This window comes from Mustela erminea, chromosome 1, assembly GCF_009829155.1.
Source record: "Mustela erminea isolate mMusErm1 chromosome 1, mMusErm1.Pri, whole genome shotgun sequence".
Taxonomy (NCBI): Eukaryota; Metazoa; Chordata; class Mammalia; order Carnivora; family Mustelidae; genus Mustela; species Mustela erminea.
The window spans coordinates 54,646,078-54,669,522 of record NC_045614.1 but is presented as its reverse complement, the minus strand read 5'-3'; the positions used below and the strand labels follow the sequence as shown (position 1 = coordinate 54,669,522).

The window sequence follows — 23,445 nt, the reverse complement described above, 5'->3', positions numbered from 1 at the left end:
CGGGCAGGAAGGGATGTGTGGCTCTGTTGTTTCATTGTGGACAGCGCTCAGTGCAGGGGTTCAGAGCCTGGTCTCTCAGCCTGCCTGACTGGATTCAGTCCCTGTTTTGCTACTTCCTAGCTGTGTGACCTTGGGTAAGTCACTTCACCACTCTGTGCTTTACTCTTCTCACCTATAAAACCGGAGGGATAAAAAATAATCCACCTTAATTGTAAGAATTAACCAGAAGCAAGCATGGTAGTTTTGGCCTCAGCATCCTCTCTGTCCTCCACTCTCCTTAGGTGGTTACCATCAGCTTCCTTCTACAGATGAGAACATTGAGGCTCACAGAGAAGTGCCTGCCCAATGTCAGGGGCAGAACCAGGCTCCAACTCACATGCTCTGACTCCCCTACCCTGTTCATAGCCTTCCTCTAAGGCTTGTCTTTCTTAGCTTTCTGGGTTGCAGAACCCCACAACTTGTTGAGAACTGAAGCCTGAACCTTAGGAGAAGTGACACAGCCTAGAAGTTTCTGCGCGGTTGCAGGGGCTTCTCTGAGCTCTTGGTGGGGAGGGTGTCCATGCACGCCAGATTGCTGAGTCACTGGGTGGCCCTGGGGGTGGGGGTTTTGCCAATCTTCTCTGGCGTCCAGAGGCCAAGGCCAAAAATCCAGACCCCACCCTTCCCCAGCCCTTTCTGGCTGCTCCCTGGCCCCAGCTAATATGGACTTCCTGCTGCCGTGCAAGGGCTGGAAGGAGGAGCCGTGTGCTGCCAGGCAGGGCAGGGGTGGGAGGGTTCTTCTAATGAGAACCAGGACCGGGTTTGAGGCTTCCTTGTGAGAACAGAAGGCGCTGTGGGAGCTGGGGGGCAGGCGTGCAGGTAGCCTGGCCTGCTACAGGCCGCAACCTCGGCTCAGGGCCTCTCCACCACCCCAGCCAGAAGGGATGGTCTTCAGCGCCCTTTGCAAATGAGCAAACTGAGGCTCCATCTTGGGTTGAAGCTTCTCTGGCCTGCAGGGGAAAGCAAGCCTGTCCTTGGCGCCTGGCTGCCTCCCTCCTGTGACCCCCCCCCCCCCAGCAACCACTTCTTCGCTGCCCCATGCTCTGGGTGGGCTCATGGTGCCTCCATCACCCCCTCCCACAGCCTTCCTCTCCGGTTCTGGGTGAACATCCTGAAAAACCCCCAGTTTGTCTTCGATATCGACAAGACGGACCACATTGATGCCTGCCTGTCCGTCATTGCTCAGGCTTTCATTGATGCCTGCTCCATCTCTGACCTGCAGCTGGGCAAGGTCTGTGGCTCCGGGGCTGACTGCCCACGGGCTGGGCGGGGAGACAGGGCCACAGTGGGGCACGGGGTCTCGGATCTTTTGGGGGGGGACCCAAGGAGCTCAGGCATGCTTCCAGCTGGGGCGTCTAGTCTCCCAGAACCTGGCCCTTGTCAGAAACCTGCACCCGCCTCAGCTGTGCTCACCACCACCTCTCACCATCTGGGCCCTAGAGCCAGACCCTGGGACACCCGTATCCATGTGGGAAACCAGCGTGGGCAGGTGCAACATCTTGAGAGCCAGCCAGTCTCCAGCAGCTGTCCTGCTGGTCAGGAGCCCTGCAAGTGGTCACTGAGTAACAGTGGGGGTGGAGGGGGCAGGTGACCAAGACCTCTGAGCTGCACACAGGAGGGATAGCCCCAAGACCTCTGTGGGGAGAGGATCCGACTGGCTTTTGAGTGGGGAGAGGATGGAGAACAGTCTTCTAGGCAGAGGGACCTACCTGGCCAAGGGCAGGGAGATATGAAAGCCTGGATGCTGGGAACATTGAGGAGATGGTCTGATGAGACCCAGCGCTGCAGGATGGTGGGTACATGACCCTGCCTCTCCACCAGCCCCGGACTTTCCAAGGCTGAGAGAGGGAGAGAAATAGAATGCCCTCACTTCTCACATACAGTCTCCGCAGACAGGATGCCTATGACAAAGCCTTGCAAGTATACTTGGCACGTTTGGCTTTCGGGCATTGGAAACCTACAGTGGGAAATATTCCACTGAGCCAGCAATCAGGCTTCCAGCAACCTTAGCCACCAAGACCCACAGCCCTAAGCAAGGATCCAAATGAAACAGCCTGTGTGCAACACAGAGCTGGCCTACAGCCTGTGCACTTTCCCCCCTAAAAGAAGCAGGTCCCCCTGCTTCAGGTCATTCCCAACAGTGTCCTAGAAAATAGGGCAGGAGTTCCGTGCCAAAGGGCAGCCTGGGGAGGGGTGGGGAGGAAGAGCCCTGGCCTGGACTGAAGCCGGCTGTGATGGGGCTATTGGTGTGGCCATGGGGACCTGGGTTGGGCCAGAAGCAGACAGGTCTGTCTGGTCTCCATTGGCCACCTCATCCCTGCCCCTCCTCTCTGCCCAGGATTCGCCCACCAACAAGCTCCTGTACGCCAAGGAGATCCCCGAGTACCGGAAGATCGTGCAGCGCTACTACAAGCAGATCCATGACATGACTCCGCTCAGCGAGCAGGAGATGAACGCGCACCTGGCCGAGGAGTCGCGGGTGCGGCTGGCGCTGGATGGGCTTGTGGGCGCGGGGTTGGGGGTCGCAGACTTCCAGGGAGAGGCTGGAAGAAGCTGGGGGTTTGTGTATCACCCCCCAGGCTGGGCTGGTCTCCAGGGGTCAGCTCACCACCCCTTCCCCGCTCCCCACTCCTTCCTCCTAGAAATACCAGAACGAGTTCAACACCAACGTGGCCATGGCTGAGATTTACAAATACGCCAAGAGGTATCGCCCGCAGGTGGGTCCCTGACAGGAGGCACGTACTCTGGGGCCCACGGTGACCCCCACGAAGCCCTGCCCACCTCCCCTCTGCTCAGGGAAGCCCCAGAAGAGGCTCCTGCTCAGGGACTCACCTGCCGGTGGCCAACTATTGCAATCAGGCAGTGTTGTCCCCCCATCTTCTGTGGCAGGGGCTGTAGGGGCCTCTGGGGCCAGGGCCATGGGCTGGGACCCAGCTGCTCCTTGCTTCCCTCTCAGATCATGACGGCCCTGGAGGCAAACCCCACGGCCCGGAGGACCCAGCTGCAGCACAAGTTTGAGCAGGTGGTGGCTCTGATGGAGGACAACATCTACGAGTGCTACAGCGAGGCCTGAGCCTGGGGACGCGCACGACCGTGACCGCACTTTGTGCCCTGTGCCTCGGACTCTGGCTGGGGAAGGACTGAGCAGGGTCGGCTTCGGGGAGGCTGGGGGGGCAGGAAGGGGCTTCTCTGCGCCAGGCAGAGGAGTCCCCAGCCCCGAGCCCCTTGGGCACTTCTGTCCCCTCCCACCAGCCCCCAGACCTGATCTCTGGGTTGGGGACCTGAAAGGCACAGCCCACCCCTGGTAAGGCTCCCACCCGCCCCCAAGCACAGCCTGGATGGAGCCCCTACCCCCCCAGCTCTGCCACCACCACCGCTGCTGTGAGCCCCACCACCCAGGGCCCAGGGCCCTCCACCGGAGATGAGCCCCTGGCCCCCAGGCCCCAGCCAGAAACACTACCTCATCCCATGTGGCGGAGAGGAGGCCTCCTTGAGCCAGCCCTCGAGTGGTTTCTGCTTCAACCATCAAAATGTTCCCTCCATCTTTGATCACCCAGAGAGGATCCTGGCAACGCATGGTTCCCGGCGGCGTCAGATGTCGGTCGCTGGAGCGGCTGCCCATGGGCAGGCTCCGTGGGCTCTTCCCCCACCAGCTGGGTGGGCAGAGCACGAGGGGACAGGTGCTGAGTGCTGCTGGGCTGCAGGGAGGGAGAGGGGCTTATGTTGTACCAAGGCTGTAGCTGGGCTACTTGATCTTGCTGGAAGTGTTTCTAAAGATAGCACCACTTTTTTTTTTTTTTTTTTAAAGCTTTTATATATTAAAAAACTTATCACGCGCCAACTGTGAATAGCTGCCGCTTGTGCAGAGGACCTGGGGAGGGGTCCCCAGGGGCTCTCACCACAACACTGGAAAGGACTGTTCCAGAGAACAGGCAGACCTGGCAGAGAACCCCCCCGCCCAACACCCAAGGCCCTGAAAAAAAAAAATCACCCATTCTGTTCCTGTGAGAAGCCACCCTCCGTGGCTGGGCCGGCTCCCCCTGCAGCACACCCAGCCAGTGCTGGGACTGGCTCCAAGCCTGTGGGGGTTGGGCTGGAGGGGGTGGCTGGGACGCTCTGGAACCTTCTTTATAATAAAAGCCTGATGGGAAAACCTGCTGTGGGCTCAAGCCTTTATCCTGAGATGGCCAAGGAGGGAAATGTGTGCTCGTAGTAAAAAGGAGAAGGGCGGCGGCGGGTAGAGCCCTGCCTTAGCCATGTTCCTGCATGAGAAGGAGCATGTACCAGACGGAGCCCTGGGGAGCCAGTGGCAGGGCTCAATGGGACAAAGTCAGCTTGGCCGGGCCTGGCCCATAGCTGACCTTCCTGGGCTTGGAGGGCTCTCATGGGCCCTCCAGGAAGATGTCATGGCAGCCACGTGCCACTTACCCTTGGGCAGGCCCTGCTCCTCTTACCTTTATAATAGGCCAGTGAGGAACGGAACATGATACCCATTTTACAGATGTTGAATTGGATCCTCAGCACAGTGGAAGAATCCTCAAAGGCCAAGGAGTAACAACGTGGGAACCTAAATCAGGTTGCGTGTCCATTTTGTGCTTCCTCCAGGCAGGCGCCACCATGGCCCCCATATGCATGGGGAGGTCAAGGGGACAGCCCTAGAAAGAAAACTGATATTTACATATGCCCCCTAAATATTTCCTCAATTTTGAAAACCCCATTTTTTTTTTCATGTGAGGAAATGTGAGTTTCCCCAAGGCCAGTGTAATCCTAGACTCTTCCCAGAGGGGCAGTCCTTTCCTCAGGAGAGTCCACCTTTGGGTCAGCGTGACCACAGAAGCCCCAGCCCACCCAACAGGCTCTGGGCCTGAGCTGGGGGTGAGGCTCATCACTGTTCCCCAAGAAAAGGTCATTAGAGAACTAGCTCCAACTTAGAAACAACTCAAGTTAATCATTTTTCCATCATAATGGGGGAGAAAGCAAAGCACCCATTTATCAAGAACTAGGACAGAAAAATTCATACTACTTCGAACAAAATCCCACAAATAGTTCTAGAATTGATGAGAACAGAGAAGTAAGAAAAGAAAAACAAACAATTTTTAGCTTTATAAAGAGCCTTTTCCTGTAGGGGCTTCTGGGTGGAGACAGATTCTTTATCTTTTCAAATTTTCTATTTTGAGCACTGATTCCTTTTCATTAAGCAGCAGATTTTCTAATTTAAGTTATTGACACATTTGATAGGGATTTCTTTTTTTTTTTGGTGTGATTTTAGAATGAATACATGTTTCCTGCCGAAATGTCAGGATATCCAAGCTCTCCTAACCCACCCACAGTTCACGTCCCAGAGAACACTGGCCCAGATCGTGTGCCCACCTGGGCCGGGGGCTGTGTAAATCTGGGACCAGGGTGTACGCACCGTTCCGTAACCTGCCTTTTCCCCATGCAACCATATGTCATGACATCTTCCCGTGGCATTAAATATTCTGCAGCCTGTTGTCACGCCTGACGAACACACAGTTCCTTCTTGAAGTTTAGAAACACGTTGGCACGTGGAAGAAATCTCTCTAGTTTCTGGGGATCACTTCTCAACACAGAAGGTGGGCAACTTCTGTGAGCCACCCATAGTTACCTGGGGACCTGAAGACTTGCCGTGCAGCAACAGGTGCCCCTTCGCTCTCTGAAGGTCATGGAAGGTCATGGACACTTCAGCATGATGTCCTCAAGCAGGGAGGACACTTGGCCGCGTTTCCTGGGTGCTGGATGCTGTCCGGCCTAGGCTGTCCCCCCCACCCCTAGCTCACGGAGGCGCAAGGCCCAGGGATGCCACCCAGGAGTCCGACCAGGTGCCTCCCTCAACCTCCTACCAAACTGTGAAAGGAGCAAGGGCACAAGCAGACCCTTTCCATGGGAAGCGCCAGCCAGGCCCCTGCTGTCTGCTCACAGTACGTTTGGGGCGCAGCTGGCAGCCTCCTTACTGATACCCCAGGGAAGCTGGTAGCACAGCTAGAAAAAGCCTCACATGGGATTCGAGGCAGTGAGGACAGGGCTGAGGGAGCAGGGGCAGGAAGGAACTGCCCAGTGCTCCGTGCTGGCCTACATCGGTTTCCCTCTGTGCCCTGTCTGCCCCCTTTCCCGAGTCCCGTCCAGTCTCCTACCTTCCTCCGCGCACTTCCTCACCCCTTCCTTCTCTGCCCCTCCCTGCCTCAGCTGTCACCCCTCGACTGGGCTCCCTCTCAGCAGCCTCCTGCCTGGGCTGAGTCCTCACCCCAGGAAATGGTCACCGTGGGGTCACCAGGTTGTGTCCACCCCACACTGTGGACTCTTCTGTGACCCCTTTCTTCCACCCAGTACTTCAACAGACCCCATCCACCCTGCTTAAACTTCTACTCAGAACGCACCACTTCTAAGCCCTCCTTCCGTGAACAGCTCCCCTCACCGGGACCATGGCGGGGCCTCCTTGCTGCCCGTGTCCCCTGCTGCACTCAGCTGTTCACAGGCCTCTAATGGTTCCTCCTCATGATTAAAATGAAACCCAGCGATCTTCCCCTGGCTGACGACACCCTTCCTGATCTAGCTTTAGCCTACAGTCTCTGTGTGGTGACCTACTGCTGCGTTACTAACCACCCCAGTCCTCAGGGCTTAAAACAACCATTTACATTTATGCCCCGCCCCCGCACCTACACGGGGAGACACCCGTGGAAGCCTGACACCACAAACAGTACAAACCTGATATGTACTATGTCTTTTCCTAGACAGACATACTCACGAAAAATTTCATTTATAAATTAGGCAGAGTAAGAGATCAGCAAGTAGTAATGAAATCGAGCAACTGTAATAAGGTACTATAATCAGAATCACGGGACTGCGGGCTCTTTCTCTCAGAGTAACTTATTGTATGGTCCTCACCCTTCTTGTGACAGGAGAGGATACAAGGTCTGCACAAGGAGGTGCCACGAGGGGTAGGGCAGAGGGACTGTGACCTAGTGTTAGGCTATTCTCAACTCTTAGATGATCCATCAGGAGGGTCACCTGCTTCCAGAGCAGGGCTGCCCACAGATAACAGAAACCAAGCAAAATGAAACCACAGGTAAGGCGGCTCTACCATATGTTCCTCGTGCATTTGAAGTTGGGACAGGGTTCAGAGAGAAAGGAAAACATGTCCCTGTTTCATGCACTGTCAGCCCAGGCAGCTCAACTGCATCTAGAAATTTCGATTCCAAGGTAGCACACTCCTCTGGCTGGCAGATTAGTCGGGATGGCACCTGGAGCTAAAAATCGGGGTACCTCTGTTCCTTTCCACTGGCTGCTTGGACCTTCCCACAGCAAGGTGCAGGAGTTCTAAGAGCAAAAACAAAAATAAACAGGACACACAGGGAGCAGAAGCAGCCAGTCTCCTAAGGTCTAGGCCCAGAGACAGTCATAAAAATAATGTCCCTTCTGCAGTATTCTACTATTCAAGCAATCACAGAGCCCAGATGTAAGGGGCAGGGACACAGACTCCACCTCCTTCTGGGAAGAGGGTCTCACATGTTTTTAAAGCACCATGGATCTCATCTCCCACTACCATCCCTCTTCATTGGACTTGAGCCCCATGCAACTCCCTGAGGCTCTTTGCACCTGTCAAGCAGGTTTCTAACACAGGGCCTTTGCGCTCTCTCCTCCTCCTGTTGATTAGAGCAGGACCCTGCTCAGTAACCAGCTGTTGAATGGTCCTCTCCATAGCCAGAGGACTCTTCTTTCAGATTTGAGACAGAGAGAGATAGAATAAGCAAGGGAAGCAGCAGAGGGACAAGCAGACTTCCTGCTGAGCAGGGAGCCCAACATGGGACTCGATCCCAGGATCCTGAGATCATGACCCGAGCCAAAGACAGGTGCCCAACTGACTGAGCCACCCAGGCACCCCCAGGGGGCTCTTTCTAAACACACACTAACCACATTAATCTTTCCCCTGCCCATAACCCTCCCAGCTCCGCCCCCCGCTATCTACCTTCCCCTCATCCACCCATCGCCCACCCTCCCCCCATCCTGAGGTCCTCTCAGAGTCACAAACCCCCTCCTTCCTTGATACTGGCCAGTCCCACTGCACATTCTGGGTTCTCTGCCTACAGTGCCCTTCCCCTCTCGGCTGTCTCCTGCTCATCCTTTAGGACCAAAATCCACCTCCTGGGAAGTAGTATCCAGATTTCAGGCTGGATTTAACACCCCTCCTGTCCTTCCACAGGCCCCTACATGGCTTGGACCCCCACAGCAGCCCTTTATGTCATACAGCTTGTCCCCACCCAGGGAAGGATCTCCTATCTGGACTCGAGCCGCAGGTGGCCAAAATCCTTAGACCTCAGCCTCCACCCACACCAATTTGTGACAGAAAAAAGTCTTTATTGATAAATAGGTTACAATGAAATAAATAGAGTGACAGTTTGGGGGGGAATAAAAACTCGGGTAGGATTTCCGTGTCTCCACCCCAGCTCTAGCTTTCAGCCTCTGCCTTCCTACTGGCCAGTTTGGATGATGAGGCCTTGGTGGGCATGCCCGGCCTCCTCGGGCCCTTGGGGACCTCTATCTTCCTGGCCAGGGGTTCAGGTACTGTCTTAGACCCACCACCCCTGGGACGAGCAGGGGCCCTGGCTTTGGACCCCTCCTTGGCCACATGGGCAATGACCTCTTTAGGGATGTGGTTTTCCTTCTTTATGGCTGGAGAAGCAACACCATTCTTGCCCTATAAAAGAAAGCAAACCATAAGTAAGAACAGAGTAGGGCAGGGTTGGACGCATAGCTTAGAGCCCACAAGAATAGGGTTGAAATCCCAGTGGGCTCCAAGCTGGGGAGAAATCTGGGTGGCTTTGGACAAGGGGCCCCAACCTCAGCCTAGGTCTTATGTGGGAAACAGGGGTGAGGATCCTCAGAGCACAGGAAGGCCAGATGGAAGTGAACAGAACTTTGTATCAAAGAAAATTACTCTCTTCTCCACAAATTCTCCCTCCCCTATACCTCCCAGGGGCCGGGTGCAGGATGCCCAAGCTCTGGCCTGCTCAGCATGGAGATCCAGAACATGGAAGTTATGCAGGACCTACCTTAGGGACCGTGGATTTTACACTCTGACTCCCAGCTTTTGTCTTCCTGGGGGCCTCACCACCTGTCAGAGGGTAGGGGAGAGCATGTGGGAAGGAGCCCTTTCAGGAGGAGCTGCTGAAGGTTCAGGGGCCCTAGTCCTCACTCTGATACTTACCGGCTATGACCTGGGGCAAGGAAGTTGGTTTTTTTTTTTTTTTTTTTTTTTTTTTTCAGTAGGTCTCTGAGCCTGGGTGCCCAACAGCATCTCTCTCATGGGATGGTTGGGGGATTAACTGGACAGTAGGACACCATCCCCCACCCTGAGCAAGGCACCAGGCAGAGCACCCCACTTGCTCCGTGTTCACCCGCACCAAAGATCCCTAACTGGTTTATTGGTCTCTAGTCTTAGGCTGCCTTCCATATGGCAGCTGTGATAGATTTTTAAAAATACTCTGTACCTTAGCTGTTCCCTATCCAAAGTCCTTCCACATCTTTGTTGTCCTCCAGATCTGGTCCAGACTCCCAGTTGCCTTTCACAGGCTCCCCCTTCTACTTCCCACATTGCACACAGAACAATTTGCACTTCCTCAATACCTCTACCTTCTTCATGCCTCTGGGCCTTTGCACAGGCTATTGTCCTCCCTAGGACACTTATTCTAGGAAACTTCCCCTGACTCCTCTCAGATGAGCCAGGCTCCTCTTCTCTCTGGGTTTCCCCTTCCCTAAACCTACCCCCCGACCCCCAGCTACCATGAGTTCTCCAACTCTCCAGGTCAAGCCAAGCACTCAGCCACATGTATTAAAGAACCCCTTCCCCAGAGCAGGCCTCTCCTTCCCTCCCACCTCATATCCAGCAGCTGCCACAAACCCTTGTCCCCAAGCTCTCCTCCCAGCCCCCTCACACACCTACCTTGGCTCTTCCTTCTGCCTTTGACCTTTGACTTCTCACTGAGCCCAGTGGCACTTGGAGGAGCCCATGGGGCCTTGTCTGGCTGTTGAGAGGCCTTCCTGGCCTCACTCACTCTTGCCTCTTGGTCTTTGGTCTGGCCACCTTTCTTGGGAGCCTTCTCTTTGGCTGCACCTGGTTTGTGAGGAGCCATCCTTGCCTCTCGAGGTTTCTTCGGTCCCTTTTTCACCTCAGCTGGGTTGGAAGGGTCCTTCTTTGCCTCCCTTGGTTTCTTAGGCACCTTCTCCTTGGCCTCACTGGGTTTCCTGGGGGCGGTCTTGGTGGATGTCTTCCTGGGTGGGACTTTCCTTTTATGCTTGGGAACCAACTGGTGGAGGAGGGAATGGAGTGGAATTGAGAGCATAAGTTCTCAGGGTCTCGCACCCCTACACACTACACGAGGCTCAGAGAAGAAGGCCTTGTTCCAAAAGAGGGAAGAAGGTGGTCAAGGGCATGAGCACGTCCCAGATGCCAGATGCCAAAGACACATTCTATCCCCGTACGGCTCTTTGAGGGAGGGGTGCTGCCACTGATAGCTGGGGGGCCCAAGTCTCCTAGACACATCCTAGGTTCTCTTACTTCCTGCATAGGTGGCTGGCAGGAGGGCATAGGCAAACCCCCTCCTGCCCCTGAAGTCTGGAAGGCTCAAAACCAGGCTCCGGGGAGTAAATTGCACAGCACACATTGTGAGTCCAGACCCGTCCTCGGAGATGCTAATCTACAAATCTCCTTCGACCGCCCAGCCCATACACCTTCGCATGCACCATGACTCTGACTCCCCCTCCTCCTCCCCCTACCTAGGCCCTGCCCCTCACCTCATGCCTCATACCTCCATGCCTCCCTACCTAGAGCTGAGGGCAGATTGGGTGGACCTTCCAAGTCAGAGAGCTGAGAGTTCACAACTTCCTGTGGAACTCAGCCAAGTCTTCTGGTCTCTCACTGGCCTCAGTCTTCCCATCTTTACAATGGGGCCATCAGGGAGTGGGTGAGGGGCAGGGGTATGTGAGGGTCCCTGGCAAACAGGTGGCCTCATCCTTCTACAGCCTGCCTCTAGTGATGTTACTCCCTCTGCTCCCCAAATCTCATTATCATCATGACCAGAAACAACCTCCCCTCCTAGCACACACACATTCCTAACTCCACAACACTCGGGGCTCCCTTCCTCGCCTCCCCTCCTCACAGCCCACTTTACGGATGGGCTCTCAGGTCCTGCAGCCTAACCCAGCCACATGCACCCTCAGTGCCCATGCCTTGCTCTCCTTCACCCCGCCCTGCCCCGTGCCCCTGGACTTGCCATAGCTTGTGTCCAAGCTCTGACCCTCGCCTGGGAGTTCTGTGAGGAACTTGCTGTCCTCGGCCACCTGGTTACCACAGGGACCGGAACATGGTAGTTTGAGAAAGTTCCACAGTGTTCTATGATTACATTAGAGCAACTGCCATGTGCTGGGGCCCAGCAATGACAAGACAGACCCCATGTCCAAGTCCCCAAGACTTCCCTGGTGGCAGCTGACAATCACATGCTGGGGTTGGATTTTATGCCCAATCTGCCCTCAGCTCTAGGTATCCCTGGATGGTTCCCCTCCAGGACCCTTCTCTTTGAAAGATGAGGATGGGGTGGCTTAGGGAAGTGCAAGCCCTGATCTGGAGACCTGGGGTTTAGAGCCAGAGAGTGTGGGGTGCAAACCTGTGACCTTCTAGAGCCCATGGTTGGGTGTGCCTTGTCCATGATGGAGAATTCCAGGCAGGTGCTGTGGGTACTAAGGACTCTGAGTGAACACAGCTGAGATAGTCCCGGGTCATAGGACACACGGGACAGGGATGAAGGCAGATGCAGCTGGTGAATTGGAGCTCTCGACGGAGGCACAGCACCACCCTCCTAGAGGAGAGGGTATCTCCAAGAAGACAGGAGGAAGACAAGGAGAGAAGATGGGGAACAGCCCCCCAGGAGTGGGGACTGGGGAGGAGGAGCTGGGCTGAAGCTCAAAGTCTGGGGCCCAGACCCTCCCACCCTGCCGCTTCCCCCAGCCCCACTCAGCTCACTTTGAAGCTGCCAGTGGCGCCCCTGGCCTTGGAGTTGGTGGGCCTGATGAGCAGACCGCGGTGCATGCCCGTGGCCAGGGCCTGCTTCAGCAGGTGCTTGAACCGGAGGCTGTCCGCCGTAGGGTACTTCTGCAGGATGTAAAGCTTGATGGCGGCCACAGAGGTGCCCCGGCGCTGCTCTCCCGCCTGCAGTGCCTCCAGGACCATGCGCAGCACAGGCGGGTGGCGGCGAGGCCCTCGGATGGTGCTGCGACTCGGGCCTGCGGGCAGACAGTGGCACGTCACCTGGTGCCCAGACCCCCACTTCGGCCCGACAGACTATGGACCTGCCTGGCAGAGCACCCACCAGGCACGCCACATGGCGGGGGGTAGGGGGTCGGGGTCTGTGGGGGGATCAGATACACCCAAAGTGGGTAGCCCCGCCTGCTGGCCTGTGAGCAGCCCAAGGTGGTGGGGGGCAGGCTGCCTGTCTGGCCACTGGCTCCCAGTGACTGGCGCCGGGCTGGGCCCACACCGGGCACTCCTTAGAGCCTCACTGAAAGAACTAAATAGTCCTTTTAGAAAACCAAATACATCAGGTCAGTTGTCTAAGCCTAACTACCCGTTTACAGGAAATCCAGGGGCTCGGTGAGAGGGCCACAGGGAGGAAATCAGCGAAATCCAGCCCGTGAGGACGCACAGCCCAGCTTCTTCTACAAATAAACAAGGAAGAAAAGAAAAAGTGGGAAGGAGCCCTAGAGATAAAGACACTGCGGAGCCCGTCCAAGCAAATGCAACGTGGGATCCTTTGCTCAAACTCAGAACAGGACCTAAATGAGCCAACCGGGGGGAGGGGAGGCAAACAGATAAATGTGAGATTGGAGAAGTTCAGTGATATTAAGGGTGATGTTTTGGGGGAGTTGCTGATGGTATCACAGTTACTTTGTAAGAGGCTCTCTTCTTTTAAAGGCAAATACCAAGGGAAACGGAAGCAAAAATAAACTATTAGGATCACATCAAACTAAAAAAAAAAAAAAAATCTTTGGAGAGCGAAGGAAGTCATCACAAAATGAAAAGGCAACCTATTGGATGGGAGAAGATACTTGCAAATGATATATCCCATAAGAGGTTAATATCTAAAATATATAAAGAACTCCTACAACTCAGTAACCAAAAAAACCAATCTGATTAAAAAGAGGGCAGAGGATTTGAATAGACATTTCTCCAATGTCATACAGATGGCCATCAGGCACATGAAAAGATGTTCGATATCACTAATCATCAGGGGAGTGCAAATCACAGCCACAGCGAAGGCAGGAGCTCACACCTGTTGCAATGGCTAATAGTAAAGAGACATGAAATAAATAGGGGTGCCTGCTTGCCTCAGTTGGTTAAGCATCTGACTCTTGAGATCAGTTCAAGTCCTGGTCTCAGGGTTGTGAGTTCAAGCCCTGTGTTGGTCTCCATGCTGGGCATGGAGCTACTTTAAAAAAAAAAAAAAAAAAAAAAAAAAAAGACAAGAATACCAAGTGTTGGCAAGGCTGTGGAGAAAAGGGAACCCTTATGTACTACTGGTGAGAATGTAAACTGATGCAACCACTCTGGAAAACAGTATGGAGGTTCCTCAATACTGAAAAATAGAACTACCCCACCATCCAGCAATTCCATTTCTGCATATCTGAAGAAAACAAAAGCACTAGTTCAAAAAGCTATATACATCCCTATGTTCATTGCAGCATTATTGACAATAGTCAAGATATGGAAACAACTCATGTCCACAAATAGATGAATGGATAAAGAAGACATACTCTTGGATCCAGTGGAATATTACTCAGCCCTAATCTTGTCATTTGCAACAACATGGGGTAGACTTAGGAGGTATTATGCTAAATAAGTCAGACAGTTTGATATCACTAACAGGATAACTACACTTAATCATGGTAGGCATTTCATTATGCATACAAATAATGAATTTGTATGGTTATGTACTTAAAACTAATATAATATTGTATATCAATTAAAAAGAGCTTTAAAAAATTAAGGTGGGGCACCCAGGTGGTTCAGTCAGTTAAGTGTCTGACTTTTGATTTCAGCTCAGGTCATGATCTCAGAGTTGTGAGATCAAGCCCTGGGTCGAGCTCTGCACTGAGCATGGAAACTTCTTACGATTCTGTCCTCCCCTCTCCCTCTCCCTGCCACCCCCTACACATACACCTACTCCTCTCTCTCAAAAAAAAATTTTTTTTTTAAATTAAAAATAACAAAGATAAATGCTGGACTATTTGTAGGTGAAATGATAACCTTGGCATTTGCTATGAAATGACACAGTAGGTGAAAAAACAGTACCGAGGACCCGATAAGTGTTGAAGCTGGACGATGGGTGCACAGGGAAGGGGGTGGGGGGGGGCACTATGCCACTCAGTCTATTTCTGCATGCGTTTGGAAGTTTCCATACATAAGAAGTTACAAAAGAATCCCACTCCTAGGTACGTATACTCAAGAGAAATGAAAACCCATATTCAAATGAAGATTTGTACACGAATGTTCATAGCAGCATTATTTATAATGGCCCAAAGTAGAAACTCAAATGTCCATAAACTAATGAATTGGATAAACAGAACATGATATTAGCCATAAAATGGAGTATCATCCAGCCGAAAGAAGGAATGAAGTTCTTCCTTGAAAACATGCTGGGTGCCATTTATATGAATGTCCAGAATGGGATAATCACAGACAGAAAGTAGATTAGTGGTTGCTGGGAGCAACCGAGGTGGGGAGGGGCAGTGACTTTAAGGGCTACACATTTTATTTTAAGGGGATGAAAGTATTCTAAAATTGCCTGTGGAGATGGATACACAGCTGTGAATATACTAACCGCCACTGCACCCTTTAAATGGGTGAATTGAATGGTATGTGAATTCCTGAGATCTCAATTATCTGTTATTTATTTTTTTTAAGTTGTAAAAGAAAATGTGATCAAGGGAAGAAAAGCTGCTGGTCACTATAAGGGGCATAAAAGTGTTTTAAATATGAAGCCTGATTTAAATGTGGTGATTAGAAATGTTGGCTTCTGATCAATTTGCAAAAATGAAAGACTTTTTAAAAGGATTGGCTAAAAAATATGTTTTTTTAAAACACATTTTGAAGTAGAAGGGGGGGAAAAGGCAAAAGAACTGTAGAGACCTAATCCAATTCAACTGTTGCTGCCTCCTGGTCAGGAAGAGCCCATTGTCTGGGGACTTTGGGCCAAAAGCTTGGGAATGGGTGGAATTGCTGGTAGCCACACCAGGACCCTGGGAGTTTCACTCTCCTCTCTGGGCCTTAGTCTTCCCTTCTGTACAGTGGGGATGGGGTGTCTAAGAAAGTCTGCACCCTCCCGGCTGTGGTGTCCTTTGGCCTGGCCTGCAGTGACAGTTCTAACCCCTCCCCTGCCTCCTCTACACCAGGCCCTATCCCAGGGAGCCACCCCAAGTCTCTTTCTTCCCCACTCCCTGAAGCTGAATGCAGTTCTCATTCTGCATTATTCAACGACTGCTATTTCCTGGGATGACCAGAAAAGAACTCCTAGCTCCCCAAACTTGTCCACCATCCTCCCTCTCCCAGGAATGGCACCCACCATACCTACCTGGACACCCAAGCAAGAACCTGGAGGACATCTGGACCTCTCTTCCCCACCCCTTCTTCTCTCTTCCCCACCCCTTCTTCATAGACCCCCCCCCCCAATCCCGAGGACCGCAGCCTTCTTCCCCCTGCACCTCTCCTCCCTGCCCTTCCCACTGCCCTCAGTGGAAAGGGCCCAAGGCCCTGGTGAAGTCTTGGAGGCTCAGCTGGCAGGTACTGGCTGTCCCCTCCTCCTGACCCGCCCCCCTGCCCCTGGCCAGAGGAGGGCCTGTGACTCCCCGGATGCTTGCCCCAACCCCCTCACCTCTGGGCCTTCGCCTGTGCTCTTCTCTTGCCTGGGTGGCCTTTGTCCCCCATGGTCACTCAGGTAACCCTCACTCGTCCTTCAAGGCCCATGCAGCACCATGATTTGGACACCTGCCCTGACTTCTCAAGGACCGGTGAGCAACACTGCCCCAGGCTCCAAAGCACCTGGAACCCACCCTCCAACCTTCTCTGAAGGAGACTTTACTCACCCCCATTTCTTCTGGGTAAGGCCACCTGAAAGGCAACCATCCTTCAGGGGTCACCACCTCCAGAAAGCCCTCCTCGACCTCCCAGTGTGGGTTAGCGACTCCTTGGGGCTCCTACAGCCCTCTGCATTCCTGGCGTCAGAGCACGTGCCACATTATGAAATGGCATCCATTAATGAGGCAGTCTTCCCCATCAGACCAAGAGCTCCCGGTGGGAATGGACCTATCTATATCCAGAGAAACCCTGAGGCATTGTTTGTTGATTGCAAATTGGGACACAGCCCTAAATCCAAGGCCCAGCCTAGCATCAAACGCTTGCTCTTGGTTTCCCCCAACCCTTCCTCCGACTAGCTGCCCTCAGCTGCAGTGTGGCTGCCAGCCCTCCCCCAACAGGAAATGGGCTCCAGCTGCGGAGGCTCGCTCTGCGCTCTTCCCCTGAGCTGGGCCAGCCTCAGTCCCCAGACCCTGGCTCCCTTCCCCGGCCCCTGCTAAGTTCAGGCATCAACTCTTCTGCCAAATGAGCACCTCAAGTCCACAGCCTCTAGGGTGGGAGCTGGTGCTGGGCTGGGAGAGGAGGCTGGGTGCCACCAGGAGGGTCCAGGACACCCAAGGAACCGGCTTGCGGGGACCTACCTGGCTCTTCAGACCCAGACAGCCCGGACGACCCCACTGTGGAGGGCAAGGGGGCTGAGGACACTGAGGATGTCGAGATGTCGCTGGAGGCAAAGCTCCCAGGAGCCATTGCATGGGTAGACGGGGACACAGACGCTGATGGTCAGACCCCTCCCAAGGCGTGAAACTTCCAGGGCTGCTCCTTCCTCTTATATATCAACAGCCCAGCCCCACCATTCCAATTAGCCCCTGATTGGGCTGGGAGGCTGTGTGGGCTGCTGATTGGGGCAGGAGGGCTGGGATGGGGCACTGCAATACTGCCTGTGCGTGGACGCCCAGCTTGGCACCCCACTCCTATGTGACCTTGGGTGAGTCAATTGATTTTTCAATTGACTTTTCCCATGGCGAAACGATCTGCGCTGAGATGACGGTCCCTCCTGCGCCCTCTACCCCCACAGGGCCTGGAGAGGCCGACGGGGAACTGGGCACACCTGAGGCGTGGAAGTGGCCACTGAGGCCTCCAGGCCCACTTACCTCAATGCCACTCCTGTTCTCAGGCCACTGCCACCCTTGGTTTCTCAAGAAGTGGTGTTTCTTGACCTCATTGGCACTCAGGATAATTCACACTGAAACAGTGATAAGATACTATTTTCCATCAAACTGACTAAAATTAAAGGCAGTGTAGGTAAGGATGCAGGAAGTGCATCCAGTGTCTCCACCAGGAGAGGGAATTGGGGGGCAGCCTGCTTTGGAAAGGTATTCCCTTGAACTCAGCAACTCCCCTTCTCTGTCCTAGAATTGCCTTAGTCAGAAAAGAAACAACTGATGCATTATCTGGAAAAAGAAAAAAAAGAGAGAGAGAGAGAGAGCTACCAGAAGACTCCCTCGAGGTTTGGCTGAAGTACTCCCTGAGTACCGAATACCCTGCAGCCATTTGAAGCTATGGGTGAATTAGTACAGGCGCAGGTGGTTTTCCCACCTGCTGGCATGACAGGTATTTACGTCTCTCTCTTGCAGATGCCGGGTAGCCAGGCCGTCAAGAAATCACAGCTGCTGGGAGGGGGAGCCGCTTTGGGAAGCAGCGCGGTGACATCTAACACAAGGAGAGCTACAGATTTGGGCCACGTCCCAGCCGTGGAGCTCTGCTCCAGGGAGAAGTTGGGGAGAAACTCTCACACTGAGAGATACGGGGACTCACATGCACGTCCAGAACAACTAGAATCCGCAGCCGGGGAAGAGAGAACGCATAAGCCATGGTCCACTCACTTGGTAGAGGAGTGCATGGCAGAGACAACGAGTGAACCAGAGGGCCACCTGGCTGCCTCAGGCGGTGGAGCATGCGGCTCTCGGTCTCACGGTTGTGAGTTCCAGCCCCACATCGGGTGTGGAACCTACTTTAAATAAATAAATAGATAGACAATTTTAAAAAAAGATTTTATTTATTTGATAGATCACAATTAGGCAGAGAGGCAGGCGGGGTTGGGGGTGGGGGAACAGGCTCCCTGCTGAGTAGAGAGCAGGATTTGGGGCTCCATCCCAGGACCCTGAGATCATGATCTGAGCCAAAGACAGCGGCTCAACCCACTGACCCACCCAGGCACCCCTAGATAGAAAGATAAATTTTTAAGATGAAAACAAATGAACCGGAATGAGTCTGTGGAATACGCTCCCCTGCCACCTCTTCTGAGAAGAGAGAATATGTGTGTGAGCGTATGAGTGTATGTGTATCTGTGTGTGTGTGTGTGTAAGTGAAGGTACAGAAGAAGGTCTGAAAGGATTCACACCAAGGTAATAGTAGTGCTTACCTCTGAGGAGGGTGTAGGATTTGCAGGACACAGGTTTATTTAGTTATTTCAGAGAGAAAAGAGGGAGATTCAGAGAACAAGTGGGAGGAGGGGCAGAGGGAGAAGCAGACTCTCCAGCGAGCAGGGAGCCTGATGCAGGGATTGATCCCAGGACCCTGAGATCATGACCCGAGCTGAAGGCAGACACTTAACCAACTGAGCCACTCAGGCACCCAGAGGATTCAGGTTTAAAACGCCACTTGCATTCTTCTCCCTATAGTCTCTTTATTGTTGGGATTTTCCAGACCAGATGTCTGAATTGAGAGAGGCAATGGCCATCAAAGTGTTCTAAAGTGAAATTAGAAAGCACTCCGCCACCTAGCACCCTTCATAGTTCTCCACTGCCCATAAAGGGATGTTGACCTCTTGAGTCTGGCTCACGCAGACTGTTTCCCCCTGGAGCTCTGCAGTCCAACCACTGTGGCTCTTGGAATGGGCTAGATTGTTAAGAGCTGGCCTTTCTCCTTTGTGTTCCTTTTGTGTGTATGTTGGATGGATGCAGAAATGGCCCCAATTTTTCACCCCTGCCTGTGTCCATGTCCATTTGCATGTAACTTTGCAGCTCTTATCACACTCCTTAAGTCTGAGCTGGCCTTGTGACTTGCTTTGATCAGCAGAATACAGTGGAAGTGATGCCATGCCAGTACCAATCCCATGTGAACAGGCTCTGGCTAGTTTGCTGGATGCTCAGAGGCCCACAGCTTAGGCACCCCTGTCACCTAGCCCATAGCTGGCCCACCAGCCAAACCTTCAGTTGACCACAGATGCTTTAAGGAGCCCAGCAGGGATTGATCAAGCTGAGTCCTGATCAGCAGAACAACCTGGCTGACCCACAGAGTCACAGGCAACAATACATGGTGTTGTTTTCAGCCATGAGGTTTGGGGGCTGTTTGTCATGCAGCATAAGCTAACTGATACAGTCTGTCTAGAGGGCCCTTCTTCATCCCCACCTATCTTCTCTGAATTGTTTCCCACTCATCCTTTCAGCCTCAGTGTAGCTCAGAAAAGCCCTCCCTGACCCCTTAGGAGGTTAGGATTCCCTCGTCTGGTTCCAGCAGTCCCTGGAACCTCCAGCACCCTGAGGCATAACTCTCCCACACTAGCCCCTGGAAGGTATGGTGTGGGGGTGGGCAGGGTTGTGTCTGTCTTGTTCCTGGTGGCATCCCTGGTGCCTAGAACAGTGCCTGGCACACAGTAGGCATTCAGAACCCACTGCTATGGAACCCCAGTGCCAGAGCCCAGCCTGGCTGAGTGGAGGGGGGCCCTGAGAGCCATCTGCAGGAACCATGTTAGAGCAGGAGGCGAGATAAGGCAAAGAGGCACATGGTGCTGGCACAATCAGGGGCCGCAATTTTGATCACATTGTGGGGAATTTCCAAGAATTGAGAAATAGAGAAAGACTCAAGAGATACAAACATTTCCACAAGCTTGAGATGAAACCCTGCTCCTGGGCTGTGCCAGGATAGAGTTTTGCATTTGGAGGGAAGAAGTTCTAAAATGCGCTGCAGATCTAAAAATTCTTCTAGAGGATTGCCTTTTTCCAGGGAAATGAGAACTGTAAGGCTCAGGCTGCTGTAGAGAGGAAGGCTGCTCCGTGTACTTACGTGACTCCTACTGAGGCCGGTGTGGGATTTAAGTCAGGCTGACAGCGTTTTACCACTTTTGAACCCTCAGTGGGGGCCTCCTACATGTGAACCTTCTCATAAGCCTGAAGATTACAGTTCCAGACTTTTAGAAGGAGCGGCAGAGTGTTGGTTTTGTGTAACTCTAGCCCCTGTGGCATCAAGGAATTGGTGACTTTAGTCAATGAATGCATAGAGGGCAGGGTGGAAATAGTGATAGCTACCATGTTCTATGTCCGTGTACGTTTTTATATTCACTATTTTATTTATACATGAAGAAGCTAAAGTTCAGAGAGGACCTGCACTAGATCTTCCTGAGTCCAGATGGTGGGCTGGAACCCAGAAGCCCTCTGTTTTAGTGACGAAACCAGCTATAACTCCAGAATAACAGTTGTTTAAACAAAAAAACCATGAAATCATTGTCTCATGAGACTCTTCAAGAGTGAGTTGTGCAGGGCTGAAAGGCAACATGGGACACCCAGTCAGGCTCCTTGCTTGCTGCTGTGCTGTTCTCTGACCACAGATTCTCCCTCATGATACAAGATAGCTGTTGCAGCTCTGGTCATCATGACCACATTCCAGCCATCAGACAGGAGACAAGAGAAGGGGAGGATGCCTCCATTCTCTGAAATGTGCAACCCAGAACCGCACATACCATTTCTGGTTATACGCCATTGGCCAGAACTTAATGTCATGCCACTGCAGATGCAAGGGAAGCTGGGAGATGCTGTCCCGTGCTGGGTCTCTAGGTGCCCAGCTAGAACTTGGGGTGATATCACTAAAAGAAAGCAAAGGGAATGAGTATCGGGGGCAGTTAGCATTTGCTTCTGCCTTTCCCTACACCCCTCCATTATTTTAATCTCTTGACCACCACCCCAGGGGCTGCTCCTTTGAACTTGGTTCACATCTCTGGGAAGGAAACTTGCGTTTATCCATGTCTACCGTGCATTACAGTTTTTACAGCAATTATCTCGTTAGTCTCTACAGACAATTCTACCAATTGGGGTGAGTCTCCTCTTTAAAGCTGAGGGGCCTGGAACCGAGCGAGGTTTGGGGTAATGGTCCGAGGTTGCATGGCTGGGAAGGGCACCCACTGTCTTTTTGGGAGTACCCTGAGGTGTCAGGAGAGCACGTCTCTACTGGGGGGGGGCATAGGGTAGGCTGCCATCAGGCTTTGCCGCCTTGGTGGTGGTGCCCGGGTGGGACGGTTGGTTCATGTTCTCTGCTCCCAGAAACAAGATCAGGAGTGAGAGAGCTCTGTGTCCTTGAGGCTGGCCAGGTCACAGCCCAGACACTTGCTCCCTCCAATCCATCTCTGAATCCCCGGGACCTCCTGGCCCAGGGTCAGCTTCCTTAGGCCGGGTTGAATGAAGATATGATTATATACAACAGGCATTCCATAAACCAGTTTGCCACCTTGAGCCTGGAGATAAGGTAACGCCCTCAACTCAAGCTAAGCCAGCAGCTGCCGGCCTTGGTATATGGCAGGTGACTGTCGAATCAATGATAAATGAAAGAGAGAAAGAGGACTTCCTCTCTATCAGGAAAAAAACAGAGACTTTTCTGGTTTGAGAGTAAATTTTTTACTCTGGATGTGGGACTGAAACAAGCATACCACTCGTCAGAATAAGTAAAGAGGTGGGGTGGTGAGGAAACAGGGCTGCGCACAAGGCAGGGCAGCAGAAATGCCCCTGTCTCTCCCACTGCCTAACACATCGGAAATGGGTGAGACCTGTAGGACCAGCCACAGGAATCTTCTCTCTCGTGTCTACAGTGTGGGAAAGAGGCCTGGTATAGCGGGCCATCACTACTTAAACAGAGGCCAACCCCTCTGGACCACTGTTAGTTCTGCCCACCCTGTCTCTGGACCTCCTCCGTCTGGTAATGACACCCCCCAGGTATCCCTTGGGCTCCTTCCTGTCCCCACCCTCACTCAGAGCATTTGGTTTATGTAGGGATGGGTGGGCGACGGTGTGTGTGTGTGGGTGCTCAGGTGACCCAGGTCTGGCCAATCAGAGGATGAATCCCCATTCTAGCCTGGTGATGGGTGTAGGGGTGATTAGGTGACCCTGGCCTGGCCAGTGAGAGCCCTACCCAGGACCTTTGCTGGAACTGTCAGGGAAAAAGCAGCTCACTTTCTGCAGGTCTTGCTGGTAGGTGTTTGTGCTACCCCTTGGGAATAGTGAGCCTGTGCGTAGGGCCAACACAGGGAAAAGTGTAGCCAGAAGGAGAGGTACAGAAGTCTGAGCATATCTAAGCCCCTGCATCCAGCTGTGCCTGAAGCCCTGGGCGTTTCATTTATTGGAGCCAGTAACTTCTTCCTCTTGCTTTAGCCTACGGAATTAGATTCCCTGTGCCTTGACCCTGAAGAAATCCTGACTGACATCACTGAAGGAGGCAGAGTAAAGAGGGGCCACAGCAGAGATCCCAGCAATCGCCTGCTCCAGCCCCACCATGGCCCTGAGCACCTTTCATTTCAGGGTCCAGCCATCCTTTCCCACCTCGGAGGTTGCGAGTAACTCTTGGGACTATATCTCCATCCTTGTTCCCCTTGTAGATGATGTTCTCAGTAAGGCCAGCTCTGAACTGAAGGCCCAGTAATATCCAAATCTCCCACTGGCTGCAGTGTGCCAGGAAGTAGGCTGGCCACATGAAGTTTGCAGTCCTCTTAAGCATGGTTTAAGATTCCCTTTGGCATATAAGGAGACGCAGAGAGATGACAAAAGTTGCTTGCAGTTTCACAGGCCACCTGGGTCTCTGTGACTCCAGAGTTGGGGCTTTTCTTGTTCCCATGCCTGCTCCCTCTACCCCACACCCCTAAGGGGCTCTGCTGGTTGCCCAAACCCGGCATCCTGGGGGTGAAGGGATCAGGTGGGTGCCGACCAGTTTCAATCCACTCTGCAGATAAAGAGCTGGAGAGCAACAAAACCACCACCATTAACCCCGAGTGTAGGAGCTGAGCTTTCAACGTCCCACTTTGCCCAGGGTCCCAGCAGAGCTGGGGAGAACTAGAGCTTCCGGCTTCCGTTACGTGGAGCAGGGGCAGCTATGGAGGAAACTCAGTTCTGATGCAGAGGGTTCTGGTCAGCTTCGCAGCAAGAACTCTCCAGAATGGAGAATGGACTGGAGCTACTAAAGACAGGTTCACCCAGCAAGGGAGCTGGAATCTAGGACCCGTGAAC

General features: G+C 53.1%; 2 protein-coding genes across 4 annotated transcripts in view; one reads left to right on the top strand and one right to left on the bottom strand.

Annotated features, from left to right (window-relative positions):
• PLXND1 (plexin D1) overlaps window positions 1-4,196 on the top strand; it is a 57,537-nt gene extending 53,341 nt beyond the window's left edge. For all 3 annotated transcript variants that reach the window (XM_032344702.1, XM_032343983.1, XM_032345479.1), the window contains exons 33-36: window positions 1,123-1,270; window positions 2,378-2,518; window positions 2,682-2,756; window positions 2,996-4,196. In XM_032344702.1, coding sequence (XP_032200593.1) covers window positions 1,123-1,270; window positions 2,378-2,518; window positions 2,682-2,756; window positions 2,996-3,112 — 481 coding nt within the window. In that variant the 3' untranslated portion in view covers window positions 3,113-4,196. The remainder of the gene's footprint in view (window positions 1-1,122; window positions 1,271-2,377; window positions 2,519-2,681; window positions 2,757-2,995) is intronic.
• A 4,201-nt stretch (window positions 4,197-8,397) lies between these two features.
• Window positions 8,398-16,927, bottom strand: LOC116589127 (histone H1oo). The gene is made up of 5 exons (XM_032341078.1): window positions 16,819-16,927; window positions 12,074-12,333; window positions 9,998-10,361; window positions 9,108-9,169; window positions 8,398-8,752 (listed from the first exon to the last, which is right to left on the bottom strand). The coding sequence occupies exons 1-5, from the start codon at window positions 16,925-16,927 to the stop codon at window positions 8,504-8,506; spliced, it is 1,044 nt and encodes a 347-aa protein (XP_032196969.1). The 3' UTR covers window positions 8,398-8,503.
• Between the last annotated feature and the right edge of the window lie 6,518 nt (window positions 16,928-23,445).

Bases quoted from the DNA above. Each gene is read 5' to 3' on its own strand.
- LOC116589127 (XM_032341078.1), bottom strand. From the start codon at position 16,927: ATGGCTCCTGGGAGCTTTGCCTCCAGCGACATCTCGACATCCTCAGTG. The intron at 10,362-12,073 runs GTGAGCTGAGTG...CTCCTCCACCAG, and splicing joins GCGCCACTGGCAGCTTCAAA to TTGGTTCCCAAGCATAAAAG. The intron at 9,170-9,997 runs GTAGGTGTGTGA...ACCCTCTGACAG, and splicing joins AGGCAGAAGGAAGAGCCAAG to GTGGTGAGGCCCCCAGGAAG.